General features: G+C 40.4%; 1 protein-coding gene across 1 annotated transcript in view; it reads right to left on the bottom strand.

Moving 5' to 3' along the window:
• The window catches only part of ABCC1 (ATP binding cassette subfamily C member 1 (ABCC1 blood group)), a 76892-nt gene that overhangs the window by 49186 nt on the left and 10065 nt on the right, over positions 1 to 17641 (bottom strand). The window contains exons 2-5 of the mRNA XM_090023395.1: positions 6423 to 6599; positions 5478 to 5603; positions 4487 to 4624; positions 3014 to 3139 (exon numbers count right to left, since the gene is read on the bottom strand). Of these exons, the coding sequence (XP_089879521.1) occupies positions 3014 to 3139; positions 4487 to 4624; positions 5478 to 5603; positions 6423 to 6599 (567 nt within the window). The remainder of the gene's footprint in view (positions 1 to 3013; positions 3140 to 4486; positions 4625 to 5477; positions 5604 to 6422; positions 6600 to 17641) is intronic.

The raw sequence follows: 17641 nt of genomic DNA, 5'->3' as shown, positions 1-17641 counted from the left end.
TATAAAAAGTTAATTGCATAATCCAGAACTTCTAAACTCCTACTACCAAGTGACAGACAATCTGGAGCAAGAAATCGAGAACACAGGTTAAGCGTTTCAGTATTGATAGGTAAGTAACCACAAAACTTATCTTATTGATAAATATGATCTCTAACACTGTCACAATACATGGCTAAGTTACTAAACTCAGACATAGTATCATCTGAGGGTGCCTATACATGAGCAGCAAAGCTGCTCTAATGTGCTGCAGCTACCGCACATCAGAGCAGACTCAATTAATCAAGCCTGCTGGAACGTGGTACTTACTAGAGCTGTGCAAAGCTTTGGTCCCCGATTCAATTCGGCAGAGATTTGGCCCAATTCAGTGGCCGAATCTCTGAATCTGAATTGAATCAGAGGACCCTTTAAGCTCTCAGAATCAAATTGAAGCTGGCGATTTGGACATAGACACAGCTTTAAATGTTTTTTCTACATACCGCAAGGTACCAGGCTGCTCGTGAATGCTGCGATGCTGGGGCGGATGGAGTGTTCCACAGGAGTGCAGGGGGCTCCCCACTCACTCGGCAAAGACCTGGAAGTGGACCAGCAGCACTCCCAGGCCCTCCAGGGAGCGTGCTGGGGGGCCCCCTGCACTTCCCTGGCCCAGTGACTGGTGCCTTCTAGGTCTGGGGGGGGCCCCCCCAGCACACTCAGTGGGGGATCCAGAAGTGGACCAGAAGTACTTCCAGTCTATTTCTGGGTTCACTGCTGAGCATACAGGGGGTCCTCTGTGCTCCTGTGGGACACTCCATCTGTCCCAGCATTGCCATGATCACAAGCTGCACCTGGTATCTCGAGCTATGTAGAAAAAACATTTAAAGCTGTGTCTATGGCTGAATCAGCAACGACTCTTCAGATTCAGCCAAATCAAAATTGGGACAGTGATCCGAATCAACAAATCAAAATCACTGCCCCCGATTCGGGCTGAATGCAAATCGAATACGGCCCATCTCGCACACCCTTAGTAATTACCACACTCCAGCAGCCTCCAGTGTCTCATGCATCAGCAATCCCCACACTGCAAAAGTGTCCCCCCCCCCCCCAACCACCATTTTGAAGCATGGGGATACTGATACAGGAGACTCTCCACGCGCTTTAATTAGAGCGGCTCCACAAGCCGCTCTAAAATACCCCCCACTGACTCCCGGAGCACAGGTATAAATGCCCTGAAATGTCAGTTTTTTAAACGGGTTAACAAAGCACTGCTCTTGCATTCTTCCCCTCCAATCTCTGTGCTTGTTCAATCAAGGCTCAATTCCATGAATGTTTAGCACCTAACGCAGTGGCCTTAACTCCTGTTGAGGTCAGTGGCAGCAAAGGCTCTTAGCAATTTGTAAATCATTTATTATGCTAAATGGTTAGAAATTCTAATTGTAAAGCTTTGGTAGAATAGTGTTAAACATCCATAGGAAAACTAGAGTAGTTATTAGCTTCCGGGAGAAGATCAATGTCTCTGGAGTCTAACCTCTATATTAAAGAGAAAAATAATTTCCATTACAGTCACAACTGCAAAGCAAAACATGCAAATGTAAACACGAAATGGAAAGCCAACGATATACTTCATGCACAGGATATTTAAAAAAGGAAGTGGGTTTTTGTTTTGTTTTTTTAAAGGCTGTTTGAATTGTGAACCTATGCCATGCATTATTCACCATATATAAACAATAGTTCTCAAACTTTTTAGTTCCAAGGCACCCTTTGGAAAATGCCAGCTCTTAGTTTTCACTTTTTATGCCTACAAAAAAATAGACTAGTTTTTCTGTTGCAAAAAACTCAAAGACCACAACTATGGATTTCTATTGGAAATTTCTGGATTCATCTTCAGAATCATGCTTATAAACCTAACAGTGCTCCAACACTGTGTGGCACTCCTCTGTACCCATGAAAGGATTTCCAAGCACTGCAGCATGCCACGGCACCCTCATTGGAGTATCACTGTTCTGAAATGTCTGGATTATGAAGCAGAATCTTATTTACTGTAAACACATCTACTGTGACCAAAGCAGACAAAAATGTTTCCACAGTTCCCACACAAACTGTCCAGTATAATTCTACCCTGAACTTTTCTTCTGGACTGCTCACTAACTACATGAATCACCAACAGCTGATCTTGTTTAAGAGACTTCAAAGAATCTCCTATAACAGCATGCAAATGTAGACAGCAAATTCAAAAGACATCAATTTTTCCTTGCACTTAGTGTCAGTTGCTCTAATTCTCTATCCAGGCCGACTGCTTTAATTCCTTTGCTAACAGATTTCTCGTTCACTTCATCAGTCAGTTCTAGCTCAAGGATAGCAACACCTCCAGTTACAAAAGGAGCTACAATTTCAACCTTAAAAACCCATCCAAACTTCAGCAGTTAGAGCCAGAATATTGAATATTCAGAGTCACTATATATAATAGTGATGCCAAGACTGGGCCTGCTAAGGAGCAGAGATAAATAGGTTTATCATTGACAAATATATATCTTAAGAAACTATAACAGAAATTAAAACCTATATGAGAGTCTTGTTCAAGTACCAAAAGAGAGAGTCAACAATGCAATCGCAAGGTAACTGTTCAGACACACTTTGTGATCTCTGGGAATAAACCATTAGTACTTCTTAACCTGTGAAGCATTTTAGGATATATCCCAGGACAACGGACATGTTGTTCAGACATCCAGTACTTTATTCCAGGAAAAAAAAGGGTTTATCCCAGGACAAATACAATGTCTGTTTGTAGTCATAAGGGCAAGTACATTTTTATAAAATCCACCTTGTTTTTGTAAGATGTGTACCTAAACTTGTGCAGTGCCAAATGCTCTCAGTACAAAGCCAACTAAATAAAAAATAAAGTGCCTTCTGCTATAATTCAGGGAGAAGTTGAATAATTGCAGAGTGAATCCCTGCTGTGTAAAGAATCTTGTAGGTATAGCACTTGACCTTCCAGTCTTTATTTTCACATGCCAGAACATCACTTCTTAACACTTACAGGATCACGAACTGTTTCGGAAAACAAAGGAGGTTTTTCTGGAAAGCAGGACAGTATTAGCTGTATTAGCACCAGGATGAAGTAACTGCAGAAGGTGACATAACGAAATATATCAACTTCAGCACCCTAAAAAGAGATGATAATTTGGTTAGTTTTCAAGAATTGCTTTCATTTACAAACAAGAACTATTACAATGGTCTGCTTTGAAACGCCTTAATTTGGAAATCCATATCGAAATAAAATAAACACACTGCTCAACGAACAAGGCAGCTTCCAGTTAAGAAACAACTGCAAAGTAGGAAGCATTCCCTTTGCAAGTACTGGGCACTGCAGACTAAACACATCGGGCCAGCATTCTTCAACCAGTCCTATTAAAACAGAACATATGCATATCCCAGTGCAAAATATTATGGCAGAATACTTTTCTTTGCAGAGGAGCAGGAAAACAAAGTTGTTTTTCTTGTACTGGGACCAGCCAAAGACATCATAATATGGAGTTCCTGTAAAGCTTTATCTGGCTTTTAACCACTGGGGTCATTGCACTCATACAAATGCTTACCGCAGAGCTGCAGTGTTTAAGGTAGAGTGAATTGTACTGGTTCGATTTCCTGGGTACATGTCATTTACATTGGACTACAAGGGGTTGGCCGAGGGGTGAAAAAAGGCATTAAGAATCAGATTTGGGAGTACAATTTAGTCCATTAAACCATGCTCCACAACATTTTGAAACTCCAGGATGTTCTTCCTCATCTCCACACATCCAGCATAGCTCAATCCCTCCTTCCCACAGAAAAATGAAGACAACTTACAGTTGCAGAAAGAACACATCCATAATTAAACAAAATATCAGAGTTGATTAGAAGTTCTCAAAATGTCATGTCAGTGGAAGCTTTTCAGGAAAAAACAGTTACGTCCCATTTTTCAGCTAACCTTATAAGCCATGTAACTTATTTTTTGCACTGGGCTTTTAATAAATATTGCAAGTGTTCAAGAAAATTCTTTGCCTCCCACCCCCACCCCCCGCCAAAAGGGTGGAGGGGGTGGGAGGGACCAAGCTGCATATGACCAAAACTTCAGGAAATCTATACAATCAACGGGGGGAGAAAAAGAGAGCCACTAAACACTTCCCAAAAACATTTCAGAAAGAGGATACACATCTTTATTCAACTGAAATATGTGCCTTGCACCACTGAAGAGTCCTGTAAAATTATTTTGCTAATAACTTGGCCACAGATGCCTTGGTAAGATCATGAAGGCTTTGACTAGTTTCAAATGTGGAAGAACAAAAAAAAAGTAAAACAAACAAGACTTAATGGCCCTTAAACACTGAAGAATGAAGGCAGACTTAGTGGTTCATTAACTCATTCATTACCTTATGTACCAATGATAGGCAGCACAAATTCAATCATTAAACAATTAACCACTGCACCATGATGCCACTTAACTCTACTTAGTTAAAAAATAATCACTTACCCTATTTAAGGCATGTAATATTTTAGACCTAAAAATTACTGTGGCGCACAACAATGCAATGAGCCAGAAAATCAACAAGAAACCTGAAGACTGGACTCCTTTCATTCTTTCGTATTGTATTAAAAACGTGACGAGCAACTGTGGACAAATAACATAAGCAGATTAGTTCTGGACCCTTGTGATAATAAAGCTGACACAAAAAGCAAGAACAAGATACAACGCACAAACAACATGCCTGCGCCAAATTATTTATTTAGTGTTTAAAGGCCTATATTGCCCAGATTCCCACCATGTTCCAATTTGCTTGTACCTGTACCAAAATTATTCCAAAGAACTTTCAATGTCAGTTGGACATGCCAGACTGTGGGGGTAAAGGAATAAAAATACTACATACAAGCAGAGAAAGGACACAAAGAAGAGAAGCATTGACAGACAGGATAAGCACATCCCAGCAGGACAATTTACTCTGGGGCAGCCACGCATCATACACAGAATATTACTATTTAAGAATGAGCCATTGGGCGTTTTTAATAGTACAAAATACATAGTTTAGTTTCAAAGCCCAAGAGAACAAAAGGGACTGTTACAAACCATTCAAAGAGTTGGGGGCTTTTTGTTTGAAGTTTTGGCCCCCAAGAACAGTTTATGATTAAGTAGTACTAACTGGACTCCTCCATTATTACTTATAAGTCAAGTTCCTGAAAAACTACATGAAGCAAGCTGTATCAGTGGCCTCTGAAAAATTAAAAAGCTTTGAATCAATTTGCACATGACTATGCAGGAGTTTTCAGCAAAGCTTTGATTACATGAACAAGATTCAATATTTCTGAATTCAGCTGCAAGCAAAAAAATTGCAAAGTGGAGTTTGTAGGTAAAAGAATTAAAAACAAGCAATCTGCAAAACACAACAAGGCAAGACTTACAACTTAGAAAGATCAGCAGTTATGATTTTGCATTGTGAAAAAAGTCTAACAGGATACTGCATACTTACCATTGTTATGCCTAAAACTGTAGGGCTAACAAAGAAAACTGGAGGAAGAAAAATATTTTGACTTCTTTCCCAGAAAGAGTAGAAAAGGTCTGCCCAGCAGACTATCCATAATATTAGACCCAAGGCCTGGAACAAGAGTGTTATATACATTAGTCCTCACAGATGGGGGATATTTTATGTAGCACTACAAGGGTTAAAAGTAAACTCCTAGATGTACCGAAAAGACATTATTTATAACCAAGTTCACATACAAGCAGCCAAAATGTGTTCACCTTATTGTGTCAATCCAGTTACGAATTAAAACCAAACCCTATCATATACATTAAGTAGTAAACGTTTTTCTCTATTGAAGAATTTTTTAATTGCATTTTATATTTTAGATTAGTTTAGAACTAATCTAAGCTATCACTCATTCATGTCTCTGACTTCTAAAACTAGACTGAAAATAAAACATTGAATACAGTGTTAAGGTGAAGGACAAACTCCCAAATTAAGGTATTAATGTCTTCTCTTAAGTTTTTGTTTGTTCTAGAATGGAACTTAAATGTTTTAACTTAAGTGCCCATTCAATGATAAACCAATAGGGTACCCGTAATAACGCTAATAAAGATTGCTTCTTCTAAACACTCAAGAAATCTGGCAAAGAGCTGATTATTTCCATAAAGCCCTTTTGTTTCTAGCTCCTGAAGCCTCAGGACCAGGGTGGCCAAGATGTGGCACTCCTCAACTGGGCCAGCCCAAAGCACTCTGAAGGAGGTGTACTTTTCTCATATCCCACAGCCTTTATTCTTACAAAACCTACAGCGAGGAGGACAACTGCACAAGACTTAGAAGCCATTTATTGGGACTTTGTCCACATAAACAAATCTTGATAGAGTTTAATAAAAATAGTTTACTAAACATCTGAACCCCCACTAGATAGATGTCATAATAAAAGTGACTTACTGTTTTGGCTTTGTTGAGACAGGACATTTGGATATAACCCCTGTCATGATGACGAAGATATAAGAAGTAGATTGGGAAGCAAACCCAGAGGTAAATGCAAGGAACCCAGATGAGAACGGTGTTTTGAAAGCACTGGGTAAAATCTGGATTTTCTGTGTACCATGTCAAATTCCAGTCCTGAGAAAATGAAGCGGATTGGAAGAGAATTGAAAACTTATACCACTTTAAAAAGAGCTCTCACCTACAGGTAAACAGTATTCTAATCTGTTCTTAATCTAAACCTGGATTACAGATTAAAAATCAGATCAGGATTTTAGCATTTAAGAAAATATCTCCGTTCTACATGCTGGCTGTGCAACAACTATCAAATCAGGCTTCTTACTCAGGTAGAGCCATCAAGATCTTTACATTCACCAGGCTGCTATCTTAGCATTGCTACCACAGAGGAATGCAGGAAGGTAAAAACCCAGGAACTTCTGCTTCAGAAAGCTGACATAATACATCTCTTTTGCAGTGCTTAAAATAAGTAGATGTGCAATATTAAAATGCTAAATCTTGAAAGCTGTGTACCTTTATAAAAGGATCTTTATGTGCCTTTGACCAGCCAGCCCTATTCAACTACCAAACCAGGCTGACAAGGGAGCAACTCAGGCAAGTGGAAGATGCACTCAGACAATAAACCCTGAAGCAGAGTCCAAATAAGCCCCTAGGAAAAATAAGGGCACGGAAACTGTTCCATTTGATATTTTGCTTAACTTATTTTTGTTAAATAAAACAGGCATTTTTAAATAATTGTGTGTTAAATAAAAACACGGAGCTGAAAGGCACTAAAAGGTGGGGCATCAAGTCCCTCCTGGGATGAGGAAACAGGCCAACTGCCCGTAACTAGGAGGATTTTTTTTTTTTCAGTTCCCATAAAATTCACCAAGATAATCTGTACGAACAAACCAGAAGCCCTATCCTTTTGGCCTGCTCCCTCCAATATATCCATTTTAGCAGACAAAGCAGAGTCTGTGCACTTAAGTTACTTTCCAAACATGACACTCAAGAGTTTGCACTACAGAAGTCACATAAAGCAAACCAAAAGGATTCTGCCATTGCTCTTCAAAGATCATCATAGCTTCTATTATTAGCCAAAAACCTGTAAATGTGGCCCCTCTACAGGTGCAGGTAAAGACACCATGGGATCTCTCCCCCTGCACTGGAAAGAAGCAGGCTCCCACAGGGACCACATGCAGCCAGGACCAAGAATCCCAAATGGATCCACGGACTCCCCACCTTGGCTGTGCACGGGACCAACAGTCCCGTTAGCTGTGAGACTCTCTGCTCCAGCAGCCACAGGGTGAAGTTCGGACCAAGAGTCCCATTAGCTTGCGGGACTCTCGACTCCAGGAGCCATGGAGTGGTTTTGTGATCTCCCAGTCCCAAGGATACATGGAGCATCACACAGCTGGGAGATCCCAGCAGCTGCGATCTCCTAGCCACCACAAGAAGGGCTCCCACAGCTGGAAGATGGCAACAGCTGAGATCTCCCAGCTGCAGAATGCCTACACATGCAAATCAAAGCTGGATAGAAACCAGCTATAAAAGTTATTACACATTTTCAAGCAATAAGTTCATAGGTGGTTGGAACTTTGTAATGTACCATACTTAATTTGCATGTGTAGCCAGTCTAAATTCATTGCACAATTAACAAAATCATTGCATGATAACATGTAGAGCAAGTCTATGACACGCACCTTACACCAAAGTGAACTTTGTCCCAAAAAAATTATTTTGAATTAAGAAAATAGAAACTATATTACAGGAAATGACATGTAATTTCTACTGCAGGACGAATACAAACAAAACAAAAAAATCAGTATAACCATAGTAACTGAGGTTGAATTGCAGAACATTTCCTTCAATGTGCAGAAAGATACATTAGAGCAAAAATGCTTTTGCCATATGTAAAGCAATATATTCTATAGTGTAAATTCCAGCTTACAAATGTTAAAAAGACAGTGTCAAGCTAAAATATCACAACTACGAAAGCCAGGGCATGTAGGGACTTCAGGGCATCATCTCTACCAGTGCCTTGCTCAGAGCAGGAATATCCCTGTCTAATCATCCCAGACAAATGTTTGCCTGACTCAGAGGTTCTCAATCACATTAGGCTGAAGCCATACCTTGGAAAAAGCCAGCTCCCAGCTCCATCCCCTTTTTTTTTTTTTTTTTTTTTTTACTATGCAAAAATAATAGAACAATCCTTTTGTTGCAAAGAACTTGGAAAAACCACAACATGGCAGGATGGTATTGACAAATGGACTTCCATTAGAAGTCTCAGGGTTTATCTTGGGAATCACTGTAGGTCAGGGGTGGGCAAAATAAGGCCAGCAGGCTGGATCTTACCTACCAACCGATTGGATCTGGCCTGCAAGTTAGTGCCCACCAATTGATTGCATGTTGCCTGCAGCTGCCTTGTCCCCTCCCATGCCTGATGGCCCCAGCCAGCGCACACCACTTCCCAGCAGGGCTCCTCCTGATGTGGTTGCAGCTGCTTGGGTGCTGATCAGCTCCCCCTCCTGCGCCACTCCAGACAGGGAGGAAGCTGCAGTCAGGCGACTCCTGCCCCACCGTGCAGGGCTCCATCTACCAGCAACCTTGGACCCACCCACTGTGTCCATCCAGTGCAATGAGCAGCCAGCTGCAGGCAGCCAAGTGGGTGGAAGGTGGCCAGGAGCTGAAGCCCCAAGCATGGAGGCAGGAGTTGCCTAACTGCAGTTTCCCCACAGACTGGCTGGGTACATGGTGCTTGGCACGCATCTCCACAGCCATCACCACTACTTCCCTGCCCTGCCTACTACCCAGAGTGACACAGCAGGGGCAGAAGGAAGAAGAACCGCTGGAGGCGAAGCAAGCCAAGCAGTACCTGGGAGGCTGCACCTTTACCAGGAGCAGCTCTGGCGGAAAACTATGCGCAACAGCTGGGGCCGGGACAGCACAGGTGTGAGCACAGCTCAAGCCACCCCGGGCAGAAGTGGACAGGGCTCGGCCCCCCACACAAAGTGCTGCGAGCCAGACTGGGGGGGTGGGTGGCAGACTGCACCTACACTGCAACACACAGGCAAGCTCTGCTGCATGCGCCCCCTGCCTCCCCCCACCCCCAGCCAGCTCCTGGGACCTGGCCTATGGGCATTGTGTAGGAGGGGTGTGGGGGACACAATATACAAGAATAAGACTATTTTGAACTATTATGTAATCGCCTCTATACACACTACTCACAAAAACACATAAAAGACAAAAAATATTTTTGAAATAAAATTAATGTGTTATAGATGTTTAATTTTTAATATACAATTTGTTTACCTATATTTGTTAAAATTATACCTTCTGAAAAAATTGTGTGCAGCCCTCAACAGCTCACCAAAACTTAAGTGGCCCGGTGCCAGCCAAAATAATTGCCCATCCCTGCTGTAGGTGTTTGCACACTTAACAGCACTAATATTGCATGGCACCCTTAAAAACTGATCTCATATCACCCTGGCTGAGAATCACTACCCTAACTTGTTCTGAAAGGCTTGTAGTCATGGAGATTACATGTCTCTAGGGGGCCTGTTCCACTGGTTAACTAGTCTCGTAGTTACAAAGCTCTTTCTACGAGCCAACCTAAATTTCCCCTTGTCGCATGGATCAGGCCATGACTTCTCATCCTGCCCCCAGGAGTACAAAACTGATAATCATCATTTCTATGACAGTGGTTTTCAACCTTTTTTCATTTGTGGACCCCTAAAAAATTTCAAATGGAGGTGTGGACCCCTTTGAATTGTGAGTGTGAGTATTCACATACTTTTGATTGATCAGTAGTAATCTTTGAGTCACCAGGGGTCCACAGACCACAGGTTGAAAACCAGTGCTTTACAAGACACTTTCTGCATTTGAATCCCCCCCTCAATCATCCGTTCTCCAGGTTCTTCCAACCTTTTCTCATGTGTCATGTTTTCCAGAACTAGTCATAACCACAAAGCAATTAAGACCTTGAAAGCTATTCGATCTTCAACAACTGATTTTAAAAAATTCTAAGCTTGTAGATTAGAGAGTGCAAAGGAAACAAGACTTCTTTTAAAGACATTTTTAAATGTATATATTGTTCAGGTTCAACTTTACAAAATATGTTCTATTTTCTTTGGATCATTTCCTGGTTACACAAGTACACGTAACAGAGAGAGGGGTGCATGTGCGTGTGGTCAGAACTACAAGGTACAGGTTATGAGGCTAATGTTAATTATACATTTTTTTAACCTGCCAGCAGTGAAATAAACAATTAATGACCACTATATTGTCAGTTCAAGCAAGTCAGTAAATGCAGATTTTTCTAGGAAGTCATAAGATACTGCAGTAGTGAAAAATACATGCTAATAAAGACTTTAGTTTTCTAGTTTTGATGGGGGGTTTTAAAAGTCCCCAGTTATTTTCAGGGGAAATCTCACTCCTTGCCTAGGTCAAACCTCTCTCCTGAAATGACTCCCCAGAGTTGTGACAAAAAGGTCAATGAGTCAGCACAACTATCTTCCCTCACCCAGAATGACTCAGGATTTTAGCTTAGTCATGCTTATACATGATTAACCCTCCCACAAAGTCTTTCATGTTTCAATGATTTTAATAGTTCTGCTTCAATACAACATCCAGAAAAAGCAGCTCATGAAAATCAATTTACAATTCAGATGCTAAAAATAGGTTCAATTAAACCTTTTCATTTTAGAAAGTTTTCTGTGTCCATGTCCAACAAACATATACATTTAAAAGTAATATTAATAGTGACTTTTATTTCATCTACCCAACAATTTCAGAGACCCATTTTCTAAACGCTCTAGTTGAATTTGGAAGAAGATATGACCTATACCAGCAGAATCTTTTCTTGCTGTAAATCATAGCAATAAATATTGCTGTCATCAGCAGATGGCTGCCAACTATCTAGCTGCTCACTTCCACATGGCTAAATAATGGAGAGTTTTGCATTAGCAGTATGATATTCACAGAATATGCAAGCAATTCTTCAGTTCATTTGATCTTTCGTATTCATGTGCCTTTCACATGACACAATGCAACACCATTACAGAGTTTAGGGAGAAGTCAGGACAGCAACTAAAGGAGCCAGATCACATGTAAAGTGTAATAATTGTAGTACCAATGAACAGTAGTTAAGTGATAAAATGGCAGTTCTGATTCCAGACTTGAACAAGTTGTATGACGCACCCCTGTCCCCCTCAAAGGGTCCTTTTACCTCAATTAATGCTACTTGGGGTCTCTGTTTTTTCAAGACAAAAATACCTAACAGCTCTAGAATGACATACATATACTTACATACTACTTTCCAAATCCCACAGCTTTTTGTTCACTCCCAAAAGGTGGTTCTCTGAAACTTGTAAACCACTGTCTGGCCTGACCTCCTTCAACTTGGTTACACAAGCAAACACAGCCTTGTTGAGGGGATAAAGGAGTCGGTTTGGTAGGAAAAGTTTGCTTCCTTAAGTCACGCTGCATGTGAGGCTCTGTTCCAGCATTTGTTTTATTATAATGATATAATCATTAAAAAACAAAAAGTTTGCCTGCATAACAGGCAAGTACTCTACATTTTTCTTCATAAAGCCAATGTCTAAGCTTTCATGTATTAAAAAAGTTAACTTTCTAGCCAATGGTTGTAAAAATATTTTTTCCAGGCATAGACCAATGCTGAACAGAGGGGGGGGGAGAAAAAAAAAAAAAACCAACAACAACAACAACAACAACTCGGGGCAAAACACAGTTCCTTCCATAACATAAGTAGTTGAAAACAACCAAGCAAACGAAAAAGGCCAGGTTTCCAGTATGCTTAGAATCATGTAGCTCTTTAAGAGTAATCACTTTTTGCTTTTTAAAACAGAACAGCAAAAACCCAGCAATAGCCAGGCACAAATGTTTTACCTGAAATAAATTTTTTCCATTTAAGAATGGAGGAGTGTTCAAACTCATCCTCTAATATTCCCCATAAAGCCTAATCCCATAACAATGAATTATTTGAAAGCAATCCTGTCTGAACTGTCACGGATTAAATAAGAGTACGTTGGGAGCTATCATACAAAAAAAGTTCAGTGTCCATTAAGCTGCTTCTATCAACTGGAGAAAGACTATGAGAAAGCTGCGGCCTTGTACACCTACCCAGTTTTGGAAATAAGCGTATTGGATGCAGTGTCTAACTTCGTAGTTGACCAATTTCAAAAGCTGGCAGGCAACAGCTGCTGTTGAGGGAGAACCACAGGCCTACTGTTTTCACACCCATAATCCTGTTTGAAATATGGGGTGGTTCAAGACTTTAATTGTCAAAGGTGAAAACAGTTGAAACTACAAGCAGCAGGAATGAAAATGAGCAAGCAGTGGAGAAGCAAACTACCAGGTGTACTGTAAGTGTACTATTATTAGCTAATTTAGAAAGAAAGTGATTAAAAATTACTGAATACAAGCACCAGAAACATCACTGGGAGGAAACACAAACTGAGATCTTAATAGCTAAAACTACCACTGTATGGGCTTTGTTACACATTATGTTTGGCATGTGTTATATTTAGTAGGGCTGTGCAAAGTGACAGCATTCTGTTTCAATCAGTGTTTCAATGTTTCAACAGAACAGCATTTCATTTCAAATTTTGTTTCAATTCAAAACAGCTGTTCCATTTTGTTCCTGTCGAAACAGGGTCAAAACTGTTTCAACGTTTCACCCATAGGATATACTGGGGAAGGACAAAACAGCCTATAAAACTGTCATTTCTGGCTTGATTTGGATGAAACTTATAGGGATGGTAGCCCCTTCTGAGGGCATGAAGCCTGCCATGTTTCAAGTTGTGACATGGGTGCTCATTCAACTGACTGTCTCTGTCTTGGGGTAGAAGCAATTAATTCCTGGCTCTGTACTGATTTTTTTCCTCCTCTTAGTCTGTGGTTTTGTAGGTGTTAATCCTTGCTCATTAACTCATTATCCTCACTAGCTACTGTGTATTGAGCTGGTCCCTGAGTGAATCATGATTGATTGTATAACACAGTAGCTAGCTAGTACAAGCACTCGTGTCATCAGTTTTGCCTGTCAGCAGCTAGGGGTCCAGGGCCCCAGAACCCAGACCCCTGCACTTATCTCCTTGAAAGCGGGCAGGCTTCATAGCCTCCGCAGGGGCTAGTACACCTACAGTTTTGACCCCACTGTGGCTTAAACATATATGTGACATGAGTTTTGCTTTCAAGAATTTGGGGTGCTGTTTCCCCCAAACCCTTGCACCCATCTCCTTGAAACTTAACAGACTTCGTGCCTTCAGAAGGGGCTACCATCCCTGCAAGTTTCATCCAAATTAGGCCAGAAATGACAGAGTTATAGGCTGTTTTGTCCTTCCCCGTTATAGTCTAGGGGCAAAACATTGAAATAGTGTCAAAACAGCGCAACTTTTGACTTGCTTTGTTTTGTTTGTACTAAACCATTTCGATTTTGCTGTTGCGACCTCTAAACAGGTCAAAACAGCATTGAAATAAAACTGGCGGCGAAACTTTGTACAGCCCTAATATTCAGATCCTGGGAAGTGTTAATATGACTTAGAAAGTTTTCTGAACAGTCACATGTAAATGTGTCAGTCTTGAACTGACTCCCATGAGGTCCCAGAGCTGAGACATCAGCTGAAAAAGTCAGCTGATTTTCAGTCTCAGCCTGTGGATCCACTGGAGCCAGTTGAAGACTCCCAGAGTCCTGGGGTGGGAACCACAATTAGTGCATCATTTGTCCCAGCCCTAAGGCTGCATTTGATCATATCATCTCCATGGAGCACATGTTAAGGCAACGCATTACCCAATACGATCAGGAGATGCTCCTCCCTCAAAAATGCATAACTTTATGATACAAGAGCAGTTGGCAAGTGTTATCCTTCTTGAACATTTGACTCTAGAGTTTTAGGTGTTAACACTTCGTGCCAAGTGTAATTTTATCAGACAAAAGGGTTCTTTTCCAGGGTTATGCTGATTTTATGCATATACAAACACATGCTCTTCTAACAGTGAATTACAACAGTTAAAGTTTATTTTCCCCAACGGAAGACGACGTTTTTATTTACAACTCAATACAAATTGATGCATTAAACGTCAAGCATGATACTGCACATGCCAACACAGTCATGTTGAATACAAAACCATCTTCCATAGTTACAATTACATGCATTCTATGATCCTGCAACAATTTAAAAGAGGGACAAGCTTTCAAGTCATGGATTGCTAGGCTCAAAGCCTAACTGCTCTCAAAGCACTGCAAGCATGGCAACTTTCATTCTGCGACATTCACAAAGGCTGTTTAACTTGTGAGAGATGAGCAAAACACTAGAGTCTCAACACACACCTAACAACACTGTTTTTATGTATAAGAGAGAAAGAGAATAAAGAAGCACCTAGAAGCTACAATTAGAATCAGGATCCCACCATGCTAGCAAGATAATCCCTGACCTGAAAGGCCTACACTTCAGGTTAATTACAGGAGGCAATAAGTGGCTTTTCAATCTAAAAGAAAAAGGGAGGTCCAATTTGCTGCCTTCAAAAGTTTTTGTTGATTCATCAAAAGCATTCACATTATTAAGAGGCACTACCACCAATAGCATTAGGAGAGAAGGCATTAACCGTTTTACCTATCTAACCTAGTTCATGCCAATTCAGTTTCTTATAGATTGTTATAAAATATTTAAACTGCTGTATACTTACAAATGTAGTCTGTTTCCTAACTGCACTGAAAAAGTGCTTGATCACTTTTCACATTTGCATTTATTTCAGCTGGCAGTAGTAGAGTTAATATCCTATCTTTGTCGGCATGATATAAGCCAACAAGGAGATCCTCTTTCCAAGTCTGTTAGTTGCCTAGGTCTCCTAAGCCTTTTAGAAAATCCTGGTAACCTAAGTGCAATGACCACGGTACAAACACAATTATGATCTGGATATTCTCAATCTTACTATTAGAAAGCCCTTGGTAATAGAAAGTGCTCACAATACCTTAGAAATGTGAGTTAAGACAACCTAACTAAATCTTGCTGTAACACACAATTTGTAATCAAGAAAAATAATTAAATATGTACAACTGTTGCCATAAAAAGCAGATAATCTGTTATGTATATAGATAACATGCTCTTCATGATACAGACACACTGTTGGGAAAATGCAAGCTAACGTGGCAGCATTCAGTGTGCTGTTAAAGAAATTTTAGTGGCCATGTCACATGCAAATTAAAGGTACAAAGCTGGTGCCTGAAGTATTTCGCATAGTTCTATACCAAGAAATCGACCAATCAGAAATCTGTGCCACAGAATACACGCCCATATGTCGTGTTTGACCCAGGGGCACATAAAAAGTCCGTGTTGTTGCCTCCACAATGATCGGGTAGGCCGTTATTTAGAACTGCAGTTACATGGGCAAGACAGTGGATAATTCCCATCCCGTTAGCTGTAGATCCAATACTGAGGAGTCCCCAGAATTCTTTGCACACATGGCCATGCATGCGCCAAGAGGAGGCTTTAAACAGCTGGATTTGACAATCACATCCCCAAATTATCAAGCAGCTCATCAGGCCAGTAGCAGCCAAATTAGATTAACTTGTTTCTGTCCATTCTTTCCTGTGCTTTCACAAGACCTAGGACCATTAGCATATGCTAGTTTCTTTTGATGAATAAAGATATTCTATTGGCACATGTGGAGGCCCCGTCTTCATAGACAAAAAGATGAAATCATGCAGGTTAACCAATGAGTTAGAGACAGTGGCAATGAGGCACTGTGATGTCAAACAAAGTAAATGATTTTAAAAAAAAATCAACCATGGGCCAGGGGAAAGGGACTCTTTAGTGTGACCTCCCCTAGCTATCCTTAATAAATACCTTGACTTCATAAAGAATTTAACAACAGAACAATTGTGACTTCTCACCATCTTTAAAAAGAATTCCTCTCTAATGGGCACTTGCAACAGGCACCAACTGGCTCCAAAGTCACACCCAGCAATCCTTAGACAGTGAGAAAATGCTGACATTCAGCTGTTTTTCCTCTGATCCCAAGATCCCAATCCATTCTGAACTCAAAGCCTACAGATTTTTTCTACTGCTCCTTAATAAATTGGTATTGGTCCTTAATAAGTTGCCAGGATGACAGGTTGCTCCTAAACACAGAGAAAGTCTCATCAATGCCTTTCAAGAAAAAAAAAAAAAGCATAAGGAAAGGATAGTACAAATAAAACCTTACTCCAAGTGAAATATAAAATAAAGTGGTATATGCTAAGGGAGAGAATAAATATCAATCTATTTGAACTACCACAGCAAGTACTCCTAGGAACAGGAGTATTAACTCCTTCCAAAATAACGAAGACCTTGTATTGAAGTTTTGTAAAATTAAAAATAAAATTTGCCCTCAAATCTCCTTCTAGCAACAGATTTGAAGTGATCACATGCAATAACAAAGCCAGCACAGGAAGCCTGCACAGTCAAGAACAAAACACGTGTCTTCAAGAACCAACTCAGTGCTTTAACCAACAGAACACAGCATATTTCCTCTTCCGGACATCCCTTCAGTCTATGATACCAACACACAAAGTATACATTGAGAGTTGTCACTGCAATGATACTACTTCAGCCGATATAGCAACTGATTTATCCTCGCTGTGTGCGCCCACATGCAACATTTTTCTTTCGCCCATGCTTGAAAACAGGAATCTATGTCTCATTTGTAGGCTTGGGCAAAAGAAAAATCTATACAACTTCCAGAAAGAGCAATTTCCAAAAGCTTTGATGTATAATCCAAGAAGCAAAGAGAGGGTTTTTGACCTAAGCCAAGCTCTTAATTTTTTGTCCTGTCTTAAGGAAAGTTTGAGACTGCATATTTTAGGAACATGCTAAATTTCAAGAGTAAGATGTTTACCCTCCCTCTTCAGGCAGCTAGAAACCCCAAATCACCCCCCATCTCACTGTACCTCCAAGTAAGGTACTGGCCATATGTCATCAATATGTCATTTAATAAGCATGTTTTAGAATATATAGATAGCTTTTATTCTTTTGATAACTTTTGCTTGATTTTAAACTATAGCCCTTTAATGGGCTATAGAAAGACTGACCTGTGCCACAGATAAGAATATGGGATTTGGTGATCACTTTTTTTAATAAACTGACAGCCAAGACATTGAACTTTTGATCACACTGTACAGGCGCCTT

This window comes from Crocodylus siamensis, chromosome 12 (assembly GCF_052110815.1).
Source record: "Crocodylus siamensis isolate JL-2025a chromosome 12, ASM5211081v1, whole genome shotgun sequence".
NCBI classification, from domain to species: domain Eukaryota; kingdom Metazoa; phylum Chordata; order Crocodylia; family Crocodylidae; genus Crocodylus; species Crocodylus siamensis.
The sequence above is the reverse complement of the archived record's forward strand: the minus strand, read 5'-3'. Positions and strand labels throughout refer to the sequence as shown.